Here is a 19208-nt window from a genome sequence, read left to right on the forward strand (position 1 = left end):
GGATCTGGTAGTCAACATCCATAGCTCCCTGAAAGTAGCAACACAAATAGATAGAGTGGTAAAGAAGGCATGTGGCATGCTTGCCGTCAAGGTTTGGGGTAATGTGTACAAGAGTCAAGAGTCAGTAACTGCTTTATAAAACTTTTGTTAGGCCACATTTGGAGCATTGTGTGCAATTCTGGTCTCCTTGTTAAAGGAAGGATATGGAGGATATGGAGGTGTTGGGGAGAGTACATAAGAGGTTTACCAGGAAACTGCTTGGATTAGAGGGTACTGGCTCTAGGGAGAGTTTGGACACACTTGGATTGTTTTCTCTGGAGCATTAAAGACCGAGAGAAGTGTATAAAATGATGAGATTAATAAATAGTGTAGGGAGTCAGAATCTTTTTCCCCAGGTTTGAAATGTCAAATACTAGAGGGCATGGCTTTAAGGTCAGAGGGTGAAATCTTAAAGGTGTTAACTTTGTGATCATGGTAAATCAGATCCAGTAGATAAGCTGTGTTGTTTACATGCCTGTCACCAGACATCTGAGGCAAGAAATTTACTCAGATCTCCAGAACTACAAGATGTTTCCAGAAGAAGAGTGCAAATGTTACCACAATATTCTCAAGGTCTCGATTAAAAAATAATAATCTCACCAACTCATTGGAATGCCTAGCACTTTTAGTTTTAGTTTAGTTTAGAAATAGTGTGGAAACAGGGCCTTTGGCCCACCATACCGACCAGCGATCCCCGCATTGAGCATTGAAAATGGAAAAGGAACTTCTGGGAAGACCGTTGACTCTTTACTATGGGACAGTGCAGTGCCCACAGCAAGCAGTGGAAAAGTGCACAAAATCTGAACAACTCACTAATCTGACCTTCCAAGCATCATTTACCCATTCTCCATCTCCCCCCCCCCCCCCCAAACTGAGTTTGCTGGTTTCACATTGACCTGCTACTGCAGAATTCTCAGAACTAGAAGCAAGTCATTGACAACTCCGATGGTTAGCCAAAGAAGAAACTGCTTTTGTCATGGAAGCTTCAACATAACATCTATAGCATTGCAAAACATTTTAAGGAACACCAGAGCAATGTATTCAAGTCATGGAAGGAGAGTTCATGTTCCTAGTGCATATATTACTGAATTGAATATGCATCAAGCGATTAAGGCAAACAATATGTTTGCTTTTATCACAAAAATAAATATATTTTACTGCAATTATTTGGGGTAAAATTACAGCTGAAATATGTAAGAAAATAAATGCTTGTAATAGAGATTGTAAAATAGCTAGATTGATTTTTGGTCTTATGATGGGGTCATTGAGTGAAGATAAGCTAAGGTGAATGGGTATATATTCTCCTGCCTTTAGAAGAATGAGAAGAATTAGTAGAATGAGAATGAAAACATTTGGTGGTTCACAGGATTTATGCAGGAATGATGTTTCCTTAGCGAGGGTGTTAGAACCTGGGGTTGACTGCTCTATACTGAGATGCCACTATTTGTTATGTTCTTTGTTATTGTTTGAATAATAATCAGTATTTTTAATTTAAGGTGTTGGTGCATTGTAAGATTATACAGATTAGAAAAAAACGAGGAATTAAATAACATTTGGCACCTGTGTCTTAGCTATGTGGACATATATCTTGAGATAAGTAATTGAATTTGTATGATGCCTTTCATAATCCCAGAATATTGCAAAGTAATTTATAGCCATTGAAGTAATGGCATTAGTTATGATTATTTATTTGGCTATCAGAGCAAAAGCAAGTTAAAGGCTAAAAATAGATTATTATCAGCTACATGAGGTATGGTTTATTGATCTGTCAAAATAGAAAGGCACTGCGCATGTGATTTTCGAGGTGTTTCAGTAATATTTCATACCTACTTGATAATGCTAGTGGGATCACAGGCATCTACGATAAAACTAGACTGTGGGACCCATTGGGTCCCAGCATCACACGGGAGGGCTGGTCCCCCAATGCAATATTCCACCTCTCCACCAATTAGGCAAGGCAACTTTAATTAGGCAAGGCAACTTTAATTAGGCAACACAGCTTTAGCATTTCCAAACCAAAGGCAACACAGCTTTAGCATTTCCAAACCAAAGGCAACTCAGCTTTAGCATTTCCAAACCTAAGGCAACACAGCTTTAGCATTTCCAAACCAAAGTCAACACAGCTTTAGCATTTCCAAACCAAAGGCAACACAGCTTTAGCGTTTCCAAACCAAAGGCAACACATCTTTAGCACTTCCAAACCAAAGGCAACACAGCTTTAGCATTTCCAAACCAAAGGCAACACAGCTTTAGCATTTCCAAACCAAAGGCAACACAGCTTTAGCATTTCCAAACTATATTTTCAAACCACATTAAGGGCACTGACAAGTCAGTAAAACCACTCACAGTTTAGTAGACATGTGTTCAGTGTTATTAACAGCTCAGACTGAGAGACGTGACCCTCTCGCTCCCCCATCTTGCAGAGACTAAGGCACTAAACACTTCCGGGTTTTATAGTCCCTCCGGAAGGGGCGTGGCCTTCAGGAGAGAGAATCTCACCATTTTCCAAACACTAATAACTCTTTTATTTTTCATCGATGGGAAAAATCCTCTTGTCCTGCGCAGTGGAAGGGGACTCTGAGTAAGATGGCCAAAAATCACAGCCGTAAGTGGCAGCGTTTTTTCTAAAATCATTATACAGAACAACAGGAGTGGTCAAGATCAGACTTTTAGTAATATAGATAGCCTATGGAAATTTGGGCACCATTTCAATTCTCCTATTTTGGTTGTAATTGCAAACAGCTTTGAAAGGACTGTGGTTCTATTTAAAATCCCAAAATCGACTATGGATGCATTTTGATGCATTAATGTATCCTCCTGCAAATTATGTGGCTATTAATATGATATAAATTGGCCATTCACTGAGCAGATTAAAAAATTGCATGTTTAGGCAGTTGATCCACATCCAATCCGGCATGAAATAAAGCAATGCTTCACCTTTATCTAAAGGAGCTGGCAGTTTCTTTCTGACTCTTAGTTATGGGTCTTCAGTCTGTGTTGATTTAAGAGGATTGCCAACATTGTATGGAATAATATATCAAAACTTTTATTATGCATTATAACTTCTGTCACCATTTTCATCATAATTTTGATGGTTTGGTACTTCTGGTTTCCAATGGAAACTTGCCGACAAGTTGGTATCCAAGGAATGTGCAGAATATTTATTTACTTAAGTGAATGGAAAAATGTATTTAAATGATAAAGCTTTTTTTAAAGCTATCTTGTCCGTGTGTAAATATATTCACATACTTTCTTCCATAACATGAGGAATTGTGTAAAATCGCAAGGATTTTAAATATCAGGAGAAAAACCTTGTTGATAAGCCAATGAATTCCACAGTTAGTTGCATGTATAATCTTTGTTGTGTTAGGTGCATCAAAGATAATGATGTAATTGGCATCAATCCTTCTGAAGTACAGAATTGTAAAAAAAAAAATCCAAAATTCCTAATTTAGCATATAATCTTGTGTTGCAAAGTGGCATGTTGGATATCACATTGGAACTAGTTGGTTTTACTGTGATGGTTGTTTATGAATCTTAATAATTCAATCCTTGAATAACAGTGGCACGGGTAGATTAATAGACCAACTGGTGGTGGTGTAGGCATTCATTCCATGATTTTTCTCCAGTCAATAAGGAGGTTAATAAATCTTCGTATAATTGGATGTTGGAGTTGGAATTGGTACAATGAAGTTGGGATGTTACTGGTTCAATAGTTTCTTTATTGACACGTGTACAGAGATACGGTGAAATGTTTGTCCTTCATGTTATCCATCAAATTGTACCATACACTAAGTATGATAGATTCTCTTCTGAAACAACATCCAGAGAGTTGCCATGTTCCACTGCATCTGCCCACTCACTCATCCTGTCCAAGTCACCCTGCAACCTCCTGGCATCCTCTTCGCAGTTCACACTGCCACTCAGCTTTGAGTCATCTGCAAATTTGCTAGTGTTACTTTTAATCCCATCATCTAAATCATTAATATATATTGTAAATAGTTGCGGCCCCAGCACTGGGACTTGTGGAACTCCACTCCAGGCTAACTGGTCTATAATTCCCTGTTTTCTCTCTCGCTCCTTTTTTTGAAAAATGGGATAACATTATCTCCACTCCAATCCACAGGAACTGATCCAGAATCTATAGAACATTGGAAAATGATCACCAATGCATCCATGATTTCTAGAGCCATCTCTTTGACTACCCTGGGATGCAGACCATCAGGCCCTTGGGATTTATCAGCCTTCAGTCTCATCAGTCTACCCAATACTATTTTTTGCCTAATGCAAATTTATTTCAGTTCCTATGTCTCCCTAGATCCTCTCTCCTCTAGATATCTGGGAGATTGTTTGTGTCTTCCTTGGTGAAGACAGAACCAAAGTACCTGTTCAACTCTTCTGCCATTTCCTTGTTCCCCATACTAATTTCACCTGTTTCTGCCTTCAAGGGACCCACATTTGTCTTTACTAATCTTTTTCTCTTAACATACCTAAAGAGGCTTTTACTATCCTTTATATTCTTGGCCAATTTACCCTCGTACTTCATCTTTTCATCCCGTATTGCCCTTTTTGTTACCTTCTGTCATCCTTTGAAAGTTTCATTGGGCTTCCCGCTACTCTTCGCTATGTTATACAACTTTTCTTTTAGTTTTATTCCATCCCAAACTTCCCTTGTCAGCCCTCGTTGCTTCTTACACCCTTTAGAATATTTCTTCCTCTTTGGAATGAAATGATCCTACATCTTCTGGATTATGCCCAGAAATTCCTGCCATTGCTGTTCCACCGTCATTTCTGCTAGGATCTTTTTCCAGTGGACCTTGGCCAGCTCCTCTCCCATGCCTTCATAGTCCCCTTTGTTCAACTGCAACACTGACACTTCTGATTTAACCTTCTCCCTCTCAAATTGCAGATTAAAACTTATCGTATTCACCAACTGCATTTAAAATAAGCTGAAATACACAGATGAGAGAAATAAAATAAATTATGTATTTAATATTGTTGCAAGAGGCCATTTGTTATGTTGCCATCTACCTACAAATGCCTTTTCCTTAATGTTCATTCTGTTGTTATACACTGAAGTGGATTTCTCGTAATCACTCATCCATTTCAGAATGTAACATCATCATTGTTGACAGTGATCTGGTACTTTACCCAAGTATTATTTTTCACATATAAGCAGAGATAATGTAATCAGCGTATTCAGTTATATCACAGCTGAGTTTAATTATATTCTTCATCAGTGCGTGTGCAATAGATATCTGAGCAGACGCATTGCATACATAGGCACCTCAATTAAGTGATTGTTTGAGTTATGGTGGTTGATGTCAATTAATATGTTAAAATATTGTTACAGAATCTCTTGCAGAATTTCAATGTTCAAAAAATACTTTTAAAAATGATAACAATTTCCGTAAATAGAGTGGAAATATTTCCGGTTTTATGAAGGTGTGATACTTAAACAATTTCCTTGTGTTGTCAAAAATTAAATCAATTTTCAAGCTTCATTGTCAATTTTATTCAGATGAGTTTATTGTCATATACACCAGGCTGCAATGAAATTTCTAGTCATGGAGTAAACAATAAATACAACGGAGCAGCAGAATAGTGCAAAGATTATAGTGCAAACTGAAATAATACAAAAAACAATACTTAAGTGCAAAATAACCATATTGGGTAGAGTTAAGAATAAGAGTACGTGGCAGCACCAGCGTGATATAAGTGGTTTGCGTGCAGTCTCATTGCAGTGGGAAAGGAGCTTTTCTTCAATCTGGACATCTGGTCTTTCAAGCTTCGGTATCTTCTCCCAGAAAGTAGAAGAGAGAAAAGGGAATAGCGAAGTTGGTCGGCTTCCGTGCTTCTAGCTTTTGTGAGACAACACGCCATGAAGATGGAAGGAAAGGACGAGCCTGTGATAGTCTGGGCAGGAGATGAGCCTCGGACGACTCCAGGTGGATTCCTGGGTTCTGTGGTGGGCGAGCCATACCTTCTGTCGAGGTATGACTGCTGTCTCTGGGAGCTTCTGCTGCCCTACATGGCTCACCATGCATGTGAGGGAACCAGATGAGTTCGCTGGTGATATAAATGCTAAAAAAACTTGCTGTTGTTGATCGTCTCTATAGTAACACCATTGATGTGGAGAGTGTTTTGTTCACCATGCTGCTTCCATAGGTCGCAACCAACTCTTTTGCTTTGCTAACGTTAAGGGGCTGTCCCACTGCGGCTACCTAATCTGCGAGTTTAGAAGAGTGTCTTCGACCTTCAAGCTCACAGCATGGTCGACACATGGTCCTAGGAGGTCCTATGAGGACACTGGAACTCTCCTTCATGCTCGAGGGACGTTCGCGCATACTCGTGGCCTCAGCTAGGTCACGGAAAAGTTTTCAGCATGTTGAAACATTTTCCGCGAGTAAAATTTGGTCGGCATGGTTCTTTTGAACTCGTATTGTAGTGGAGTCGGGTCACTATTTAGTTACAGGCAGTCGAGGTCAGCCGTGGGCAATCTCCTTCGCTGACCGGGCATTTTGATTGGCTCATTGGAGTTTTCAGGACCAAGGAAAACCGACCGATAGGTAAAATGCCCGCTAAACTTTATTATACTTCTTAAAAGTGTCTCTCCTCTCCCCCCCCCCTTCTCCCCCCCCCCCTTCTTCTCCCCCCCCCTTTCTCCTCCCCCCTTCTCCTCCCCCCCCGTCCCCCCCACCCCCTTCTCCCCCCCACCCCCTTCTCCCCCCCACCCCCTTCTCCCCCCCACCCCTTCTCCCCCCCACCCTTCTCCCCCCCCGCAGTGGGACAGCCCCTTTAAGGACTAGGTTGTTTTCCTGCAATCTGGACACGTTCTTGAACCTTCTCTTTCCACTACTCCTTGAACCTTCTCTTTCCACTACTCCCTCTCATCTTTGCCGTTGAACCGCCTGACAACAATTTATTCAGCAAACTTAAAGATTAAATTGGTGCTGTACTTGGCTGCATAGCTATGGATGCACAGGGAGCAGAGCAGAGAACGGAGCACACAGCTCGGAGGATTGTCAGAGTGGAGGAAATATTATGACCAGTTCTAACCATATGAGGTCTGCCAGTAGGAAGTCCATAAGCCAGTTGGTGATGGAGGCTCCAAGACCAAGGCCCATAAGTTAGAAATAGCTAATTTGATAAGGTGTTGATAGTTGAGCTGTAGTCGATGAATAGCATCCTGACATAGGTGTTCATATTGTCAAGGTGTTATGTATGTTATTGCTAGTTAGGTATCCCACATACAATATACACAAAGAGAGAAAGTTAAACCACATTTGATATTTAAATTATTTGCCTTTGAGCAATGGAGTTATGCCTATGCATTAGTTGATACACAGAATCAGTTGATTTATAAATTATTTTACTTGAGCACTGATGTTATGCCTATGGGATTTACAATCACATCAGCCTTGTTATGTTTGTTACCTTAAAATCCATTCTGATGTCATTTATTATATCCAAAAAATTAAAAACTCAGGCTTTACAAATGGTCTTTATAAAATAAAACAAATCCTATCAAAATTCTTGAGCTTCTGATAATTATACAATTAGCAGTTCTATGGGATTGCAGACATGACAAAGTGTATAGACTGGAGAGCGAAATGGGTGTTTAGGCACATAAATTAAGTGGTAATTTTTGAATATTAATAGTTAAAGCCAACTAGTATATATGTACAGAATTTTCAAGTAACACAGTATTATCCTATTCCAAATAATATGTAACTTAACAACCATAAGCAGCTGGATAAAACAGCTGACGTGATACTAACCCCATTTAATAGAGTATATACAAACTTTATTTTGTTGATTCTCATTGAATACAATATTAATTGTCCAGCTAACTAGGCATTATCAGACAAAAATAAATTTGGGAATATGAAAATAAATAGTAGCAGAATTATTGGAATTGAAAAACTAAAAATATATACTCTATTCAATCTTTTTAGAAAGCATGTGCGCTTTATGATTAGTTGAGATATTAACGATTTAATTAATTATCAGGATTAAACATGTATTTCCCAGATATGTATTGTTTTATGTTTTATTTACACAAGGATGCTTACTCCTAACATTTTAAGCTACCATTGGTCGCTGAATTAATATTGCATATCTTCAATATAAATCTGAGAAAAGTAAAATCAGAAAAATCAAGTAATATTTAAATTATCATATATTAAAACTAAAATAAAATGCAAATAACTTTCAAAGCAGATTTTGTCATTTTGACATTCAAAGTGTAAGGCAGCAAATATATCAAACCATATAGTTTAAAGTACTTATCTGGATTCTATCTTGAAAAATAAACTCGATCAGGCTATTTTTAAAAAAAAAACCATCATATGCCATTTCAGATACGATGTACAAAAAAGTGGTGAGATATTAAGTTTTTGTTTTCATATTAAAATGCTTCATAATTAGCATTTTGAGGAATCGGAATTTACTGAATGAAATACGGAGACTTTTTTTTGGAAAATGTCTACTTAGGTTCTTAAACTGTACGTTTTGAGAGTTTGTAAAACTAAAAGTGATGGTTAGCATCAGGTTCTCTGTTTTTCTCAAGTGACTTGTTTGTTAATTGCTTTCAACATTAATTATGAAATTTGTTTAATTAATCTTTATGGAGCTTTTATGCGAATGAATGAATGGTACTAAATGGTGGTGTACGATTTCATTTCTCTCAGGAATACCCAACACAGTTAACAGCTATTTGTTTAAAAACAAATTGTAATTGTGCAATTGGCAAGCAGTAATATTACCTTTTGACTTTTTCTTCAAGTGTAATTGAAACTTGAATATCTTACTGGATGTTGGATTAGAACAATGCGTTAACAATCCACCTACTTCTTAACAGCAGGTCAATTATTTGCTGAGTGCGATTTTTATAAATCCCGTGGCAGTTGTATGTCCTGATAATTATGATGAAGTATGGTGGTCAGTGTTGATTCAGCAATTCTACCTACAGCACGTACTTCATTCACTGATCTCCTTCATGCTCTTCTTTACGGTCATTAAACTTCTTGTGCCTTTTCTTGCCATCCCCTGTGGCCCTAATTACAAAAGGCCTTTATGAAAAGCATCTAGATTGGGGAGGAAGCTGACTGATGGATTGATAGCTTTGCAAAAGGGTCCAGAATTTAAATGCTATTCAATGGATGAATGGCCAACAAAAGGCACGTTTGCAGTTGTGCTTGACCTGGTGCAATTAATATTCTAGTTCATGCATGAATTCGTATGATGGAGGGGGACTTAAAGTGCCAAAAGTGTGTCTCTTGCATAACTCATTTCCTTTTTTCATGACAACCCAGAATTTTATACTTAAAAATATCAATGTTGTCACAGCTCATTTGCCCTACTGTGTAATCAGTACACTAGCCAGAAGTAGAACTTGGTGCGGTGAGGTCAGTGGGAAGCTATTAACGGGGTCACTCTTGAGAATTCACCAGCATTATTGAGTTCAGTTTTAGCATGAATGTACAGAATGAACTCGGGTCCTTTTTAAAAAAAACAGTTAGCACAGATTTCCCCATAGTCTTTATCAGTTTATAAAATTGCCAAAGATAATGGATTCCCATGTCTCTGTACAGGATAAGAGGTACTGACGATTGTGATAAACTGGAGTGGTGGGCAGAAAAGTAGGTTACTCACACAAGCTTTTAGCAGATGTCACTGTATAAATGTTGGCACACAATACCAATTATGTTGTTCAATGTAGCATAGACATTTTCCTTTCTGAATCTGTGTAAATATTACTTGTCGAATGTTAAATGGAGTTAATTTTTATTGCAAAATTCTATTATTACAAGTTCATTGAATATCTTAAACTAGTGTAAATCATACAATTAAAAAATGAAACAAATTTGGGATTGATAATTAATGTCTGCAATGCTTCATGTCATTGAGTTTATGTGTTACTTTTTTTAAATCTAGATTCGAGGTATTTACAACTCTCCATACAGACAGTACCCAAGTGAGACTGAGTACAGATTAAAACACAGTAGTCCACTGAGTCGCACTATACTTCACAAAAAGGATTTCACGGAAGGCCTTGTGGATCCATCAATACCAGGTGTTCCATGCGTCTTTCCTCCATTACTACCACCCATACACAGAAAAAAACCACAGGTATGCTATTTTCTTGCTTTTGTTTATCAAATTATATTTTTTACTTACAAAAAAACATTGCAAAGCAACAATGCAAATTTTTGTTGCCTGAAGAAGGGTCTCGACCCGAAATGTCATCCATTCCTTGTTTCCAGAGATGCTGCCTGTCCCGCTGAGTTACTCCAGCTTTTTGTGTCTATCTTCAACGTGAATTTTGCATTTCTTCCAGTTAAGATTAACAGTTGTCCTCAATGAATCATGGTATGTTTCCAAATACATAAGGAGAGTTTTTTTTTTAATACACTTTCAAATTAATTTCTAAAATTGTCAAAGGAAATACTGTATGTGAATTTGTTTAATTTTTCCTCAAGAATAAATTTGATCTATTTTTTGCTACACTTGTCAATTGATATATGCCAAAATTCAATATTTACAGACTTTTACTAAGGGATTGAATATTTGGGGTTTTTTTTCTATTAAACAGTTTTTGATGTATGAATACCACAAAAATATTCATGATACATTTGTGAAATTATTAAATGGAAATATTGTTAAGTTACACAATTTACAAGACATTTCTAAAAATATTTAAATTCTATACTGAACAATTGTGTCAGCATTTAAACATATTTAATTTTCTCTTAAAATATTGCCAGCCTAATTATGGGATTGCACAACCAAACGTTAGTTTTGTTCCTGTATGAACGTTGGCATGTCAACTGGTTTAGAAAGCTAGACGGGAACCATTATTTCAAAATATTGGAAAATACTTACATAGTCTTCTCTGTCATATGCAGTCGTGTTAGTCATTTCTTAGTTGTAACATTATTAAATCTGAGTCTGAAATGTGAGTTTAAATTGAGCTTGAATTCCACAGAGGTGAGGAGATGCTGCACTCTCAGTGCATTATTTTTCAGATGAGATGTTAAAACTAAGCCCTGTCTACAGATAATAACTAAATAACTCATTGTAACATGTTAAAGAAATGCCCTGGCCAATACCTATGCCTAAATTAACATTACTAAAATAAGTTACCTGACCATTGTCATAGTGATAATCTTGGTCAAGCCATCAACGCTTTCTGCTCTGAACTACTGCAGTGTTTTGCTTGTGCACAGTTTACTTTGTATAATCTGTTGATTACATTGATCCTTTCCTACAGGTTTTCTGTAAAGGATCAAGTAATATGGGCAATCAAACGTGTACAGATGACCTCCACATTTGTGGACTTGCGGGGATGGAGAGGGTAGGATGTTGCAATCCTAGTGATCGGTCCATATTATGATGTTTCATAACGCTAAACCGTATCATTTTGTCATTTATACATGCGTCAAGAAACGCAGAATTGAAAAAAAAAGTTTTTTTATTTTCTTCTTCCAACAATATTTTCCAAATGTGAAATGTTTGCCATCGTGAGCAGCAAGGGCAGTGGGACCATTGGAACATCACACCTGAGGGTTCTGATTATATGCACATGTCCCTCATTTGGAGATGTATGACTTTCCTGGAGTTCCTTCAGCAAAAGACTGCAGCAGTTCATATAAGTGACTCACCACCATTATGTCCTTGCCAGCAAAGGTCAAATGCTGAAAGATGAATAAATAAAAATATTGTTTGTGGAATCTTCTAGTTATGTTCATCACTCCAATGAATATGCTGGGTGGTCATTGCAACAGAATCCCAATGACAGTTTCTGACAATAGCCTACTGCTGAAAAACCTCTTCACTTTTTCTCAAATTAAAATCTGCTGCGTTACTTGCTCGAAGGGAAGAAATAGCTGACAGTTGCAGGCCCATTCAGGCCCAGTAATCTCATGTGGTCTTGGATGCGGAGGGAGTTAGTTCGGATAAGTGGTAGAGGCCAGAGTAAATTGTGTGTTAAAGACATTGGTTATCAATGAGGTGACTTGAGTGAGGGAAAAATATAGGTGTGTAAGTGGAGATTTGATGAGTGGCCATGTAGTGGAAATGGGTTCAGTGAAGACTACGGAAATGGGTGGGAATAGTGGCTGATCAATCTTCATTGGGTACCTCCTGGGATCATTGGGTTAGAAAGAGATTGCCGGGTCTGCGGACATGGAGGTCATTGTCTGTGAACATTGGGTTGGAAAGAGATTGGTGGGTCAGTTGATAAAAAGATGGGGATGAGGAGGCAATTGAGAGAGATCTTGGGAACTGGTCAGTCATTGAGTTGGTATAGTTGGTTCCTGGACCAATCAAAGATACTAATGGGTAGGGCAACATCTAGATATAGTTTGATCAGGGGTGTCACAGTCCAGTACTACACTGCAAAGTTCTATTTTTCCAAGGAGTGTGTAATGATGACCATTCCAGTAACAATGCAGCTTAAATACTCCTGCAATGCCTCTAGAAGTAACGGTGCACTGAGAAGGATGACGCAAATGGCTATGAAATTTTGTCAAGAGTGTGTGAGTCATGTGATTCATGCTTTGTCAAATTACTGAAGTCACGTCAAATGGCCTGAAAATGGTTGTTACCGCATTACGCTGTAAGATAAGCACGTGCTGTAGTTCATTGCTTAGTGCTGAAATTAACAGCATTATATAACCTGTGCTCAGCCTGTGTTTCTGTATATTGCCCATATATGAAGCCATGTCAAATATATTCTGACTGTAACTCGTGTCACTCTGGATAATGTGCTCAAATCTCTGGAGTACAACCTGAACCCATAACATTATGACTCTGAGGTGATAATGCTGCCCAGTTAGCTGCAAGAATGAGGCTAGAGCTGTGATTTAAAGTATCTTGGCACTTTTCTTACCTTTTAAGACCTGCAGTTAGAATATTGATTTATTTTTTTCCACTCACCATTGAAGCTATGATCTTGTGGGCAATAGTTCTGACATTGAAGTTATTTGTGATTTCCCACTATCATTTACAGTATGTAGAAGCATAGAGGACTTATTGCCGCCGATTTGGAAAAGAACATTTCCTGAGCAGGTACTTCATGATATTCAGAGGTCATGAAATTACAAATATAACTCTTTCTCTTTTATCACAAAAGCGTATTTATCAGTTGTCTCTTTCGCACATTTCATCCAGAATTTACTATACAGTTTTCAGCCAGGATACATTTCCGGTTAAGTGGTATGCGTTGACTTGGAGTAGCCCCCTAGGCTCAGAATTTAGCTTCATCCCAGCTACAGCTACTGCTTTCTAATTAGTGCACGTTGGAATCATTCTAATCAGCATCTGTTACAGATATTGTGAGCTTTTGTAACATGTGGCACCGGAATTCGTCAAATCATCTTATTAATACTGAATTGCAGAAACACTGTCCATTTGAAAATAATTAATTTTTGAAAAAATCTCAAATATTGCATCAGAAAGGAAAATCTGCATTTTTATGTATTTGCTATTGCTACTATCAAAGATTTTTAAAAAACCTTTTACATTTGCATATTCTATTAATGTAATTAATTTCCTTTCTTTGTCTATTGTATGAACATGTTAATAATGTGCACCCCTTTTTGACTGTTGAGACTTAAATAATACAGTGGATCAGGGCATTTGGGGCTTGAATGTCAAATTGATTCTTTTAAAATATTTTTTTCTTTGGCAAGCATTCAAACTTAACTCCTTAAACTATTGTAGCATATGGAGATGTCTTTCTGCGTTCTTTAAAGTTTCCTGTAAAATTCTTTTTTGGTTCATTAAGATATGTGAAGTTATAATCGGTCTTCTAGTCTGTATCCTCCAAATTAACTTATCTCCTCCTTTCCTCAAGCAGATAATATTCTGAAGCCCTCCTCTATGTCACCATTCTTAGACCTACAAGTAGTTGAGATGCAATGCAATAGTTGTGCCTCTAAAACCTTGCATTATAGAAAATCATGCTCTTAAAAAAAATAATTATATCAACAGTAAAAAGGAGATTTGAGGCTAGAGTTTCAGGCTCGCAATAATAACATGTAGGGTTTTCAACAATAATGATCTTTTTACGGACTATAAAAATATAAAACTGCAAGCTAAAAATAATAAAGGTTGTACGTTACATTATTTTAAAGAGTATCATTGCACAGGTAATCGTCTATCAAAATCACAGGAAACTGACAGTTCTTAAGAGCCAATGCTACTTGATTATTGCAGGGAGGTTAAATTAAAACAGTTTTTATACCACAACTGTTTATTCAGGACAGCTATTTTTTTTTCCACTGGACAATTTCCGAATAAATTTTTCAGTGCTTCCCCAGTATTGATCAAAATAAGGTTATAGCCAATTTGGCTTGTGTAATACAAATAGTATCCCTAAGCCAGTCATCACATTATATCCAATTGGTGTTATGGAAATGGACCTGTATCTCTATAGTTAATTTGAAAACACCCTTGTCGTGTATTTTGTGCATTTTACAATATCATTTCCCATTTGCCTGCTATTCTCTGGGCATGAGGAGTATATATCATTTTGTTTATTTAGGCATTGTTCATATTAATAAAATTAATGAAACTGTAACCCTAATCATTCCCATCACTTCAGTTTGTTTTCTGCTCTTTGACCCCGATCAGTTAATTTTTAATCGTCTCCATTCGTGTACTTTACTCCATAGTTGTGTTTGACTTTGAACTCCATTGTGAAAGTTTATATTATTCCAAAGCCCTTTCACCTAACAAAAGTCTGATCTTTCTGTTGCTGTCTTTGAAATATGATGCATCCAGTAACCCATTGGTGTGAAAATTGCAATATTTCCCAGGACATCTCTATCCATTAAAGTTGAAATTCCATGTGGTAAAATGTTAGTTCTGGTTTGATCTCACTTTCAACATTAATTAAAAGTGAACTTGAGAATGGAAGTTAACAGCTTTCTTCACATACTGGCACACATACAAATTATTATCAACTACTTTATTCCAAAAACTGTGCCTGCAATCATATAACTATTAAAAGTCTGATCTTGTATGTGGATGTGTGTGTGTGTGTGAGTGTGTGTGTGTATGTTTATTTGTTTGTGTGTTGTCACATCTTCATGAAAAAAATGACGCGCTAACGGTAATTTTTTCACATATTCCGGTCGAGATTTTTCCCAAGGATTCCAATATGGCCTTATTTGAAAATGTCATGCTTTATTTCTCGAGTTAGTAATGAAAATGTTCAAACATTGGACAAAACTTTGCAAATAAAAATGACTGTCTTTCGCTGCTGACGTCACAATGCGTGTGCACCGTCTTGCTCGTGCTGCGAGTGACGTCACCCCAACCCTCCCATTTCACCGCTCCCCGCTGCTCTCCGATGGCTGCCTGGCTGCTCCAAGCTAGCTGCTCCCCGCTTGCGGCTCCACACTCGCTGCTCTCCACTCTCCGGCCGCCCGCCCCACTCCCCTCCTCCTCTCTCCCTCCTCCTCTCCGCCCCTCTTCTTCTCCCCCCCTCTTCCTCTCCGCCCCCTCTTCCTCTCCGCCCCCTCTTCCTCTCCGCCCCCTCTTCCTCTCCGCCCCCTCTTCCTCTCCCCATCCTCCTCTCCCCCTTTTATTTTAGATATGGTAATTTTAATTTTTAAAGCTATATGTATTTATTCTGTTTGTATTAACTGCACTGACGGGAACTGATTGAGAAACATTTTTTTCGTTTCATCTGTGTATGTAAGTACTCAGTTAAAATGACATTAAAGTAAATACTGAATACTCCTCCTCTCTCCCCCTCCTCCTCTCTCCCCCTCCTCCTCTCTCCCCCTCCTCCTCTCTCCCCTCCCTCCTCCTCTTCCCTCTCCCACCTCCTCTCCCCCCTCCTCCTCTCCCCCCTCCCACCTCCTCTCCCCCCTCCTCCTCTCCCCCCTCCTCCTCTCCCCCCTCCTCCTCTCCCCTCTCTCCTTCCTCCTCCTCCACCCTCCTCTCCCCCACTCCTCCTCTCCCCCTCCTCGCTCCCTATCTCTCCCATCCTCCTCCCCCTCCTCTTCTCCCCCTCCTCTTCTCCCCCTTCTCCTCTCCCCCCCCTGCTCTCTCCCCCCTCCTCTCTCCCCCCTCCCCCTCTCCCCCCTCTCTCTCTCCCCCCCCTCTCTCCTCCCCCCCTCCTCTCTCCCCCCCCCGCCCTCTCTCCCCCCCCCCTCTCTCCCCCCCCCCTCTCTCTCTCTCCCCCCCCTCTCCCCCCCCCCCTCCTCTCCTCCCGTCTCCCTTTCCTCATCTCCCCCTTTCCGCCCGTCTCACTGTCCGCCCCTCTCACTCTCTGCCCCTCTCTGTCTCTTCCCCCTCTCTGTCTCTGCCCCCTCTCTCTGTCTCTGCCCCCTCTCTCTAACCCCCTCCCTCTCCCTCTCTAGATCTGCCTGCGAGTTGGGGGCTATGTGTGAGTGGATAGGGCGGCGATGGAGTAAGGAGCGAATGAATAATATTAATATAATATCAAGGGGGGTGGTGTGTGTGTATGTGGGGGGTGCTTAGTGTGTGTGTGGGGGGCGCTGGTTAGTGTGTGTGTGTGGAGGGGGGGCTGGTTAGTGTGTGTGTGACGCTACAGGCCCCCCCCCCCCCCACCCCCGCGTGTTGAGGGGACAGGACCCAACGGGTCCCACTTGGTCTAGTATTGTATAATTGTATAAACCATCACAAATGACTACAAGACAAGAGCATGCAGGGTGCCTCCAAAGAAAGTTACAAAGTGAACTTAAAATTTTTAACAATGAAGGAGAGAGGATGACTGTGCAATCTGTGCCCTCATTGGTGACAATCTATATAAATGCTAAATCATTTCTGTACCGCAGTTGTGCCTTTTGTTCAACCAATAATGATTTCTAATTAGCTTTCCAAAATAAAGTGATTTTTTAAAGCCTATATTGCACATTGAGGATACCCTCCATGTTATTTGCCACTATTCTGAGTCTATTCCATTTAGCCAAATGTCATAGCCACAGACAGAACAGATCAACACCTCAAAAGTGGGTACCTAGCTGATACAATGAATAATCAGAAGCAACAGAAATACATTACACCTCAATCTATAACCTCACTTTACTATAACCCTCAAACTATGATCAAACAAAGGTCATTGAAGAGGTTTATTTTTCACTTTTTATTCATTTTTCAGGGTGGTGCGAGTTAGGCCCATAGTTGTAGTTGTTGTGCTTCCCCAAGTCCCTGTATAAATAAGCTCTTCTAAGCTTCCACCCTGTCTAGTTCAGTAAATAAAACACTGATTCAAGCACTATAACAACTAATTTTTATTTTTGGATTGCACAACAAATTCCCCTATGCGATACCTAAACCACCGCGGGTTCAAACCTTGTATCTGCCTGAACAAGCCCTTCAGCCTCATGCAAGCAGAAACACTCCAAAAGGTCACGTGGTCCAAAGCGCTCTTCCAGAAGATCGACAAAGGACCTCGTGGAGGCTGCCTTTTATAAGTCCCTGAAACTTGAGGGGCCGAACTACAGAGGGGTGGTCTCTTTACAATCCAATCAAACATATTAATTACAACAATACATTATTGACAGTTCCCCAGACCAATAACAGAATCCCCCTTACATTGTTGCAGGAGAAGCTTCTGGAAGAAGCTAACTTAGCTTGAATAATGCAACATTTACCCTGGAATCCAACCAAACCAGCCAGGGGCTCAACACTTTGGCCAATCAACAAACAGCAGGGTAACTGTTTCGCAACATTATTTACAATATGTACACTTAGTTTGCAGTAATCCAATCTACTTCATGCATCTCACACTTCCTTGGAGGTCCTCTGCAGAAATCACATTCATTCTGTCAATTGATATGCAACATTGATCTGGGCCCTAGACTTACTGGCACCATTCAGAAGCTTGTCTTATTTCTGCAGAGCGCATCAGACTTGTCCAAAATGGCCTAACAATACATGAGTCCTTTACTAAATTTTGGTGCTATGGCTGAACTATTTTAGCCAGGATTTAGACCTTGATGGCGATTCATCTTCTTGACCACTGCAGTCCCACTGGTGAAGATACTCTCTAGTATTTGGTAGGAAGTTCCATAACTTAGACCCAGCGATGATGCAGAACTGGCAATATATTTCTAAATGAGAATGATGTGCCACTTTGAGGGTAAGCCGCAGATTAAGGTATTCCCATACTCCTGCTGCTATGGGCCTTGTGGTAGAGATGAATTTTGGAATATAAGTGAGGAAAGATGCCAAGAATTTATATTAATAAAGTGGCAAGCCTCTGCAACTTCAAAAAAGGATTACATGTGCGCAAAACAGGAATATAAGTGATTCAAGAACATGGATCAGATGAAAGCTCTTTTTTTTTAACTTATCACAACATAGAAGTTGGAGGATTCTTCTCCTAGGAGAAGAATCTCATAATATAATTTCTCTTTTGTTTCCTTGTAATCTACTTTCTGTCATTTCCACATTTTTGTTTGCTATTTATCTACACCGTGGTAAGTTAGATTAGACAATTAACCTATAAGTAGCACATCACTCATAGTGGAGGAATTCAACCTTCTAGAAGCCAAGACAGTCACAGATAAAACATGCAAACAACTTTTAGACCTAACGTCAGGATTGAACTCATGTTCCCGGAGATGCAAGGCCTCAATACTAACCTCTGCACTGTTGTGCCATCCATTTAGCCAGGACCGTTGTTCGTCAGATCACATGTTCCAATTATGTACTAAAGAGTTGAACTCCAAAAGTGAGATGGGAGTAAGGCACTGCTTAGCATATGTAGCAGTAAAGAACAATGTCGGCTGTGGGCCGAGCATCAAAAATGTGTCTAGAAATCAAATTTCATGGCCCATGTCTCGGAACCCTAACCCTAACTCGCTCCCCTTCCAGAGCTGCCCACGACTGGAGCTGGAGCCGCTTTGGGACCGTCTGCAGGTTCCATACGTGTGGCCGCTAAGCGAGTCCACCTCGGCCGGCATGCCCTTCTGGACCATCATGGTGATGATGGTGGAGAGCAGCACTGCCCTGCACGCCACTCGGGCCACCTTCAGCACCCCCATAGCGCTGGCTCCGTAAGTCTGCCCGCATGCTCGCTGCAACACCAGCTGGCCGACAGCCCGACCGACCCCTCACAGCATCCAGCGGCCTGACCAACCCTCGCAGCATCCACCGGCCTATTAACAGCCCGACCGACCCCT

The 19208-nt window shown here is 39.7% G+C and overlaps 1 protein-coding gene across 1 annotated transcript in view; it reads left to right on the plus strand.

The window, feature by feature from the left end:
- Positions 1-19208, plus strand: part of spata17 (spermatogenesis associated 17) — a 181951-nt gene that overhangs the window by 29832 nt on the left and 132911 nt on the right. The window contains exon 5 of the mRNA XM_033025369.1: positions 9979-10173. Coding sequence (XP_032881260.1) covers positions 9979-10173 — 195 coding nt within the window. The remainder of the gene's footprint in view (positions 1-9978; positions 10174-19208) is intronic.

The sequence above is a fragment of the Amblyraja radiata genome, chromosome 8 (assembly GCF_010909765.2).
Source record: "Amblyraja radiata isolate CabotCenter1 chromosome 8, sAmbRad1.1.pri, whole genome shotgun sequence".
In the NCBI taxonomy this organism is placed as follows: Eukaryota; Metazoa; Chordata; class Chondrichthyes; order Rajiformes; family Rajidae; genus Amblyraja; species Amblyraja radiata.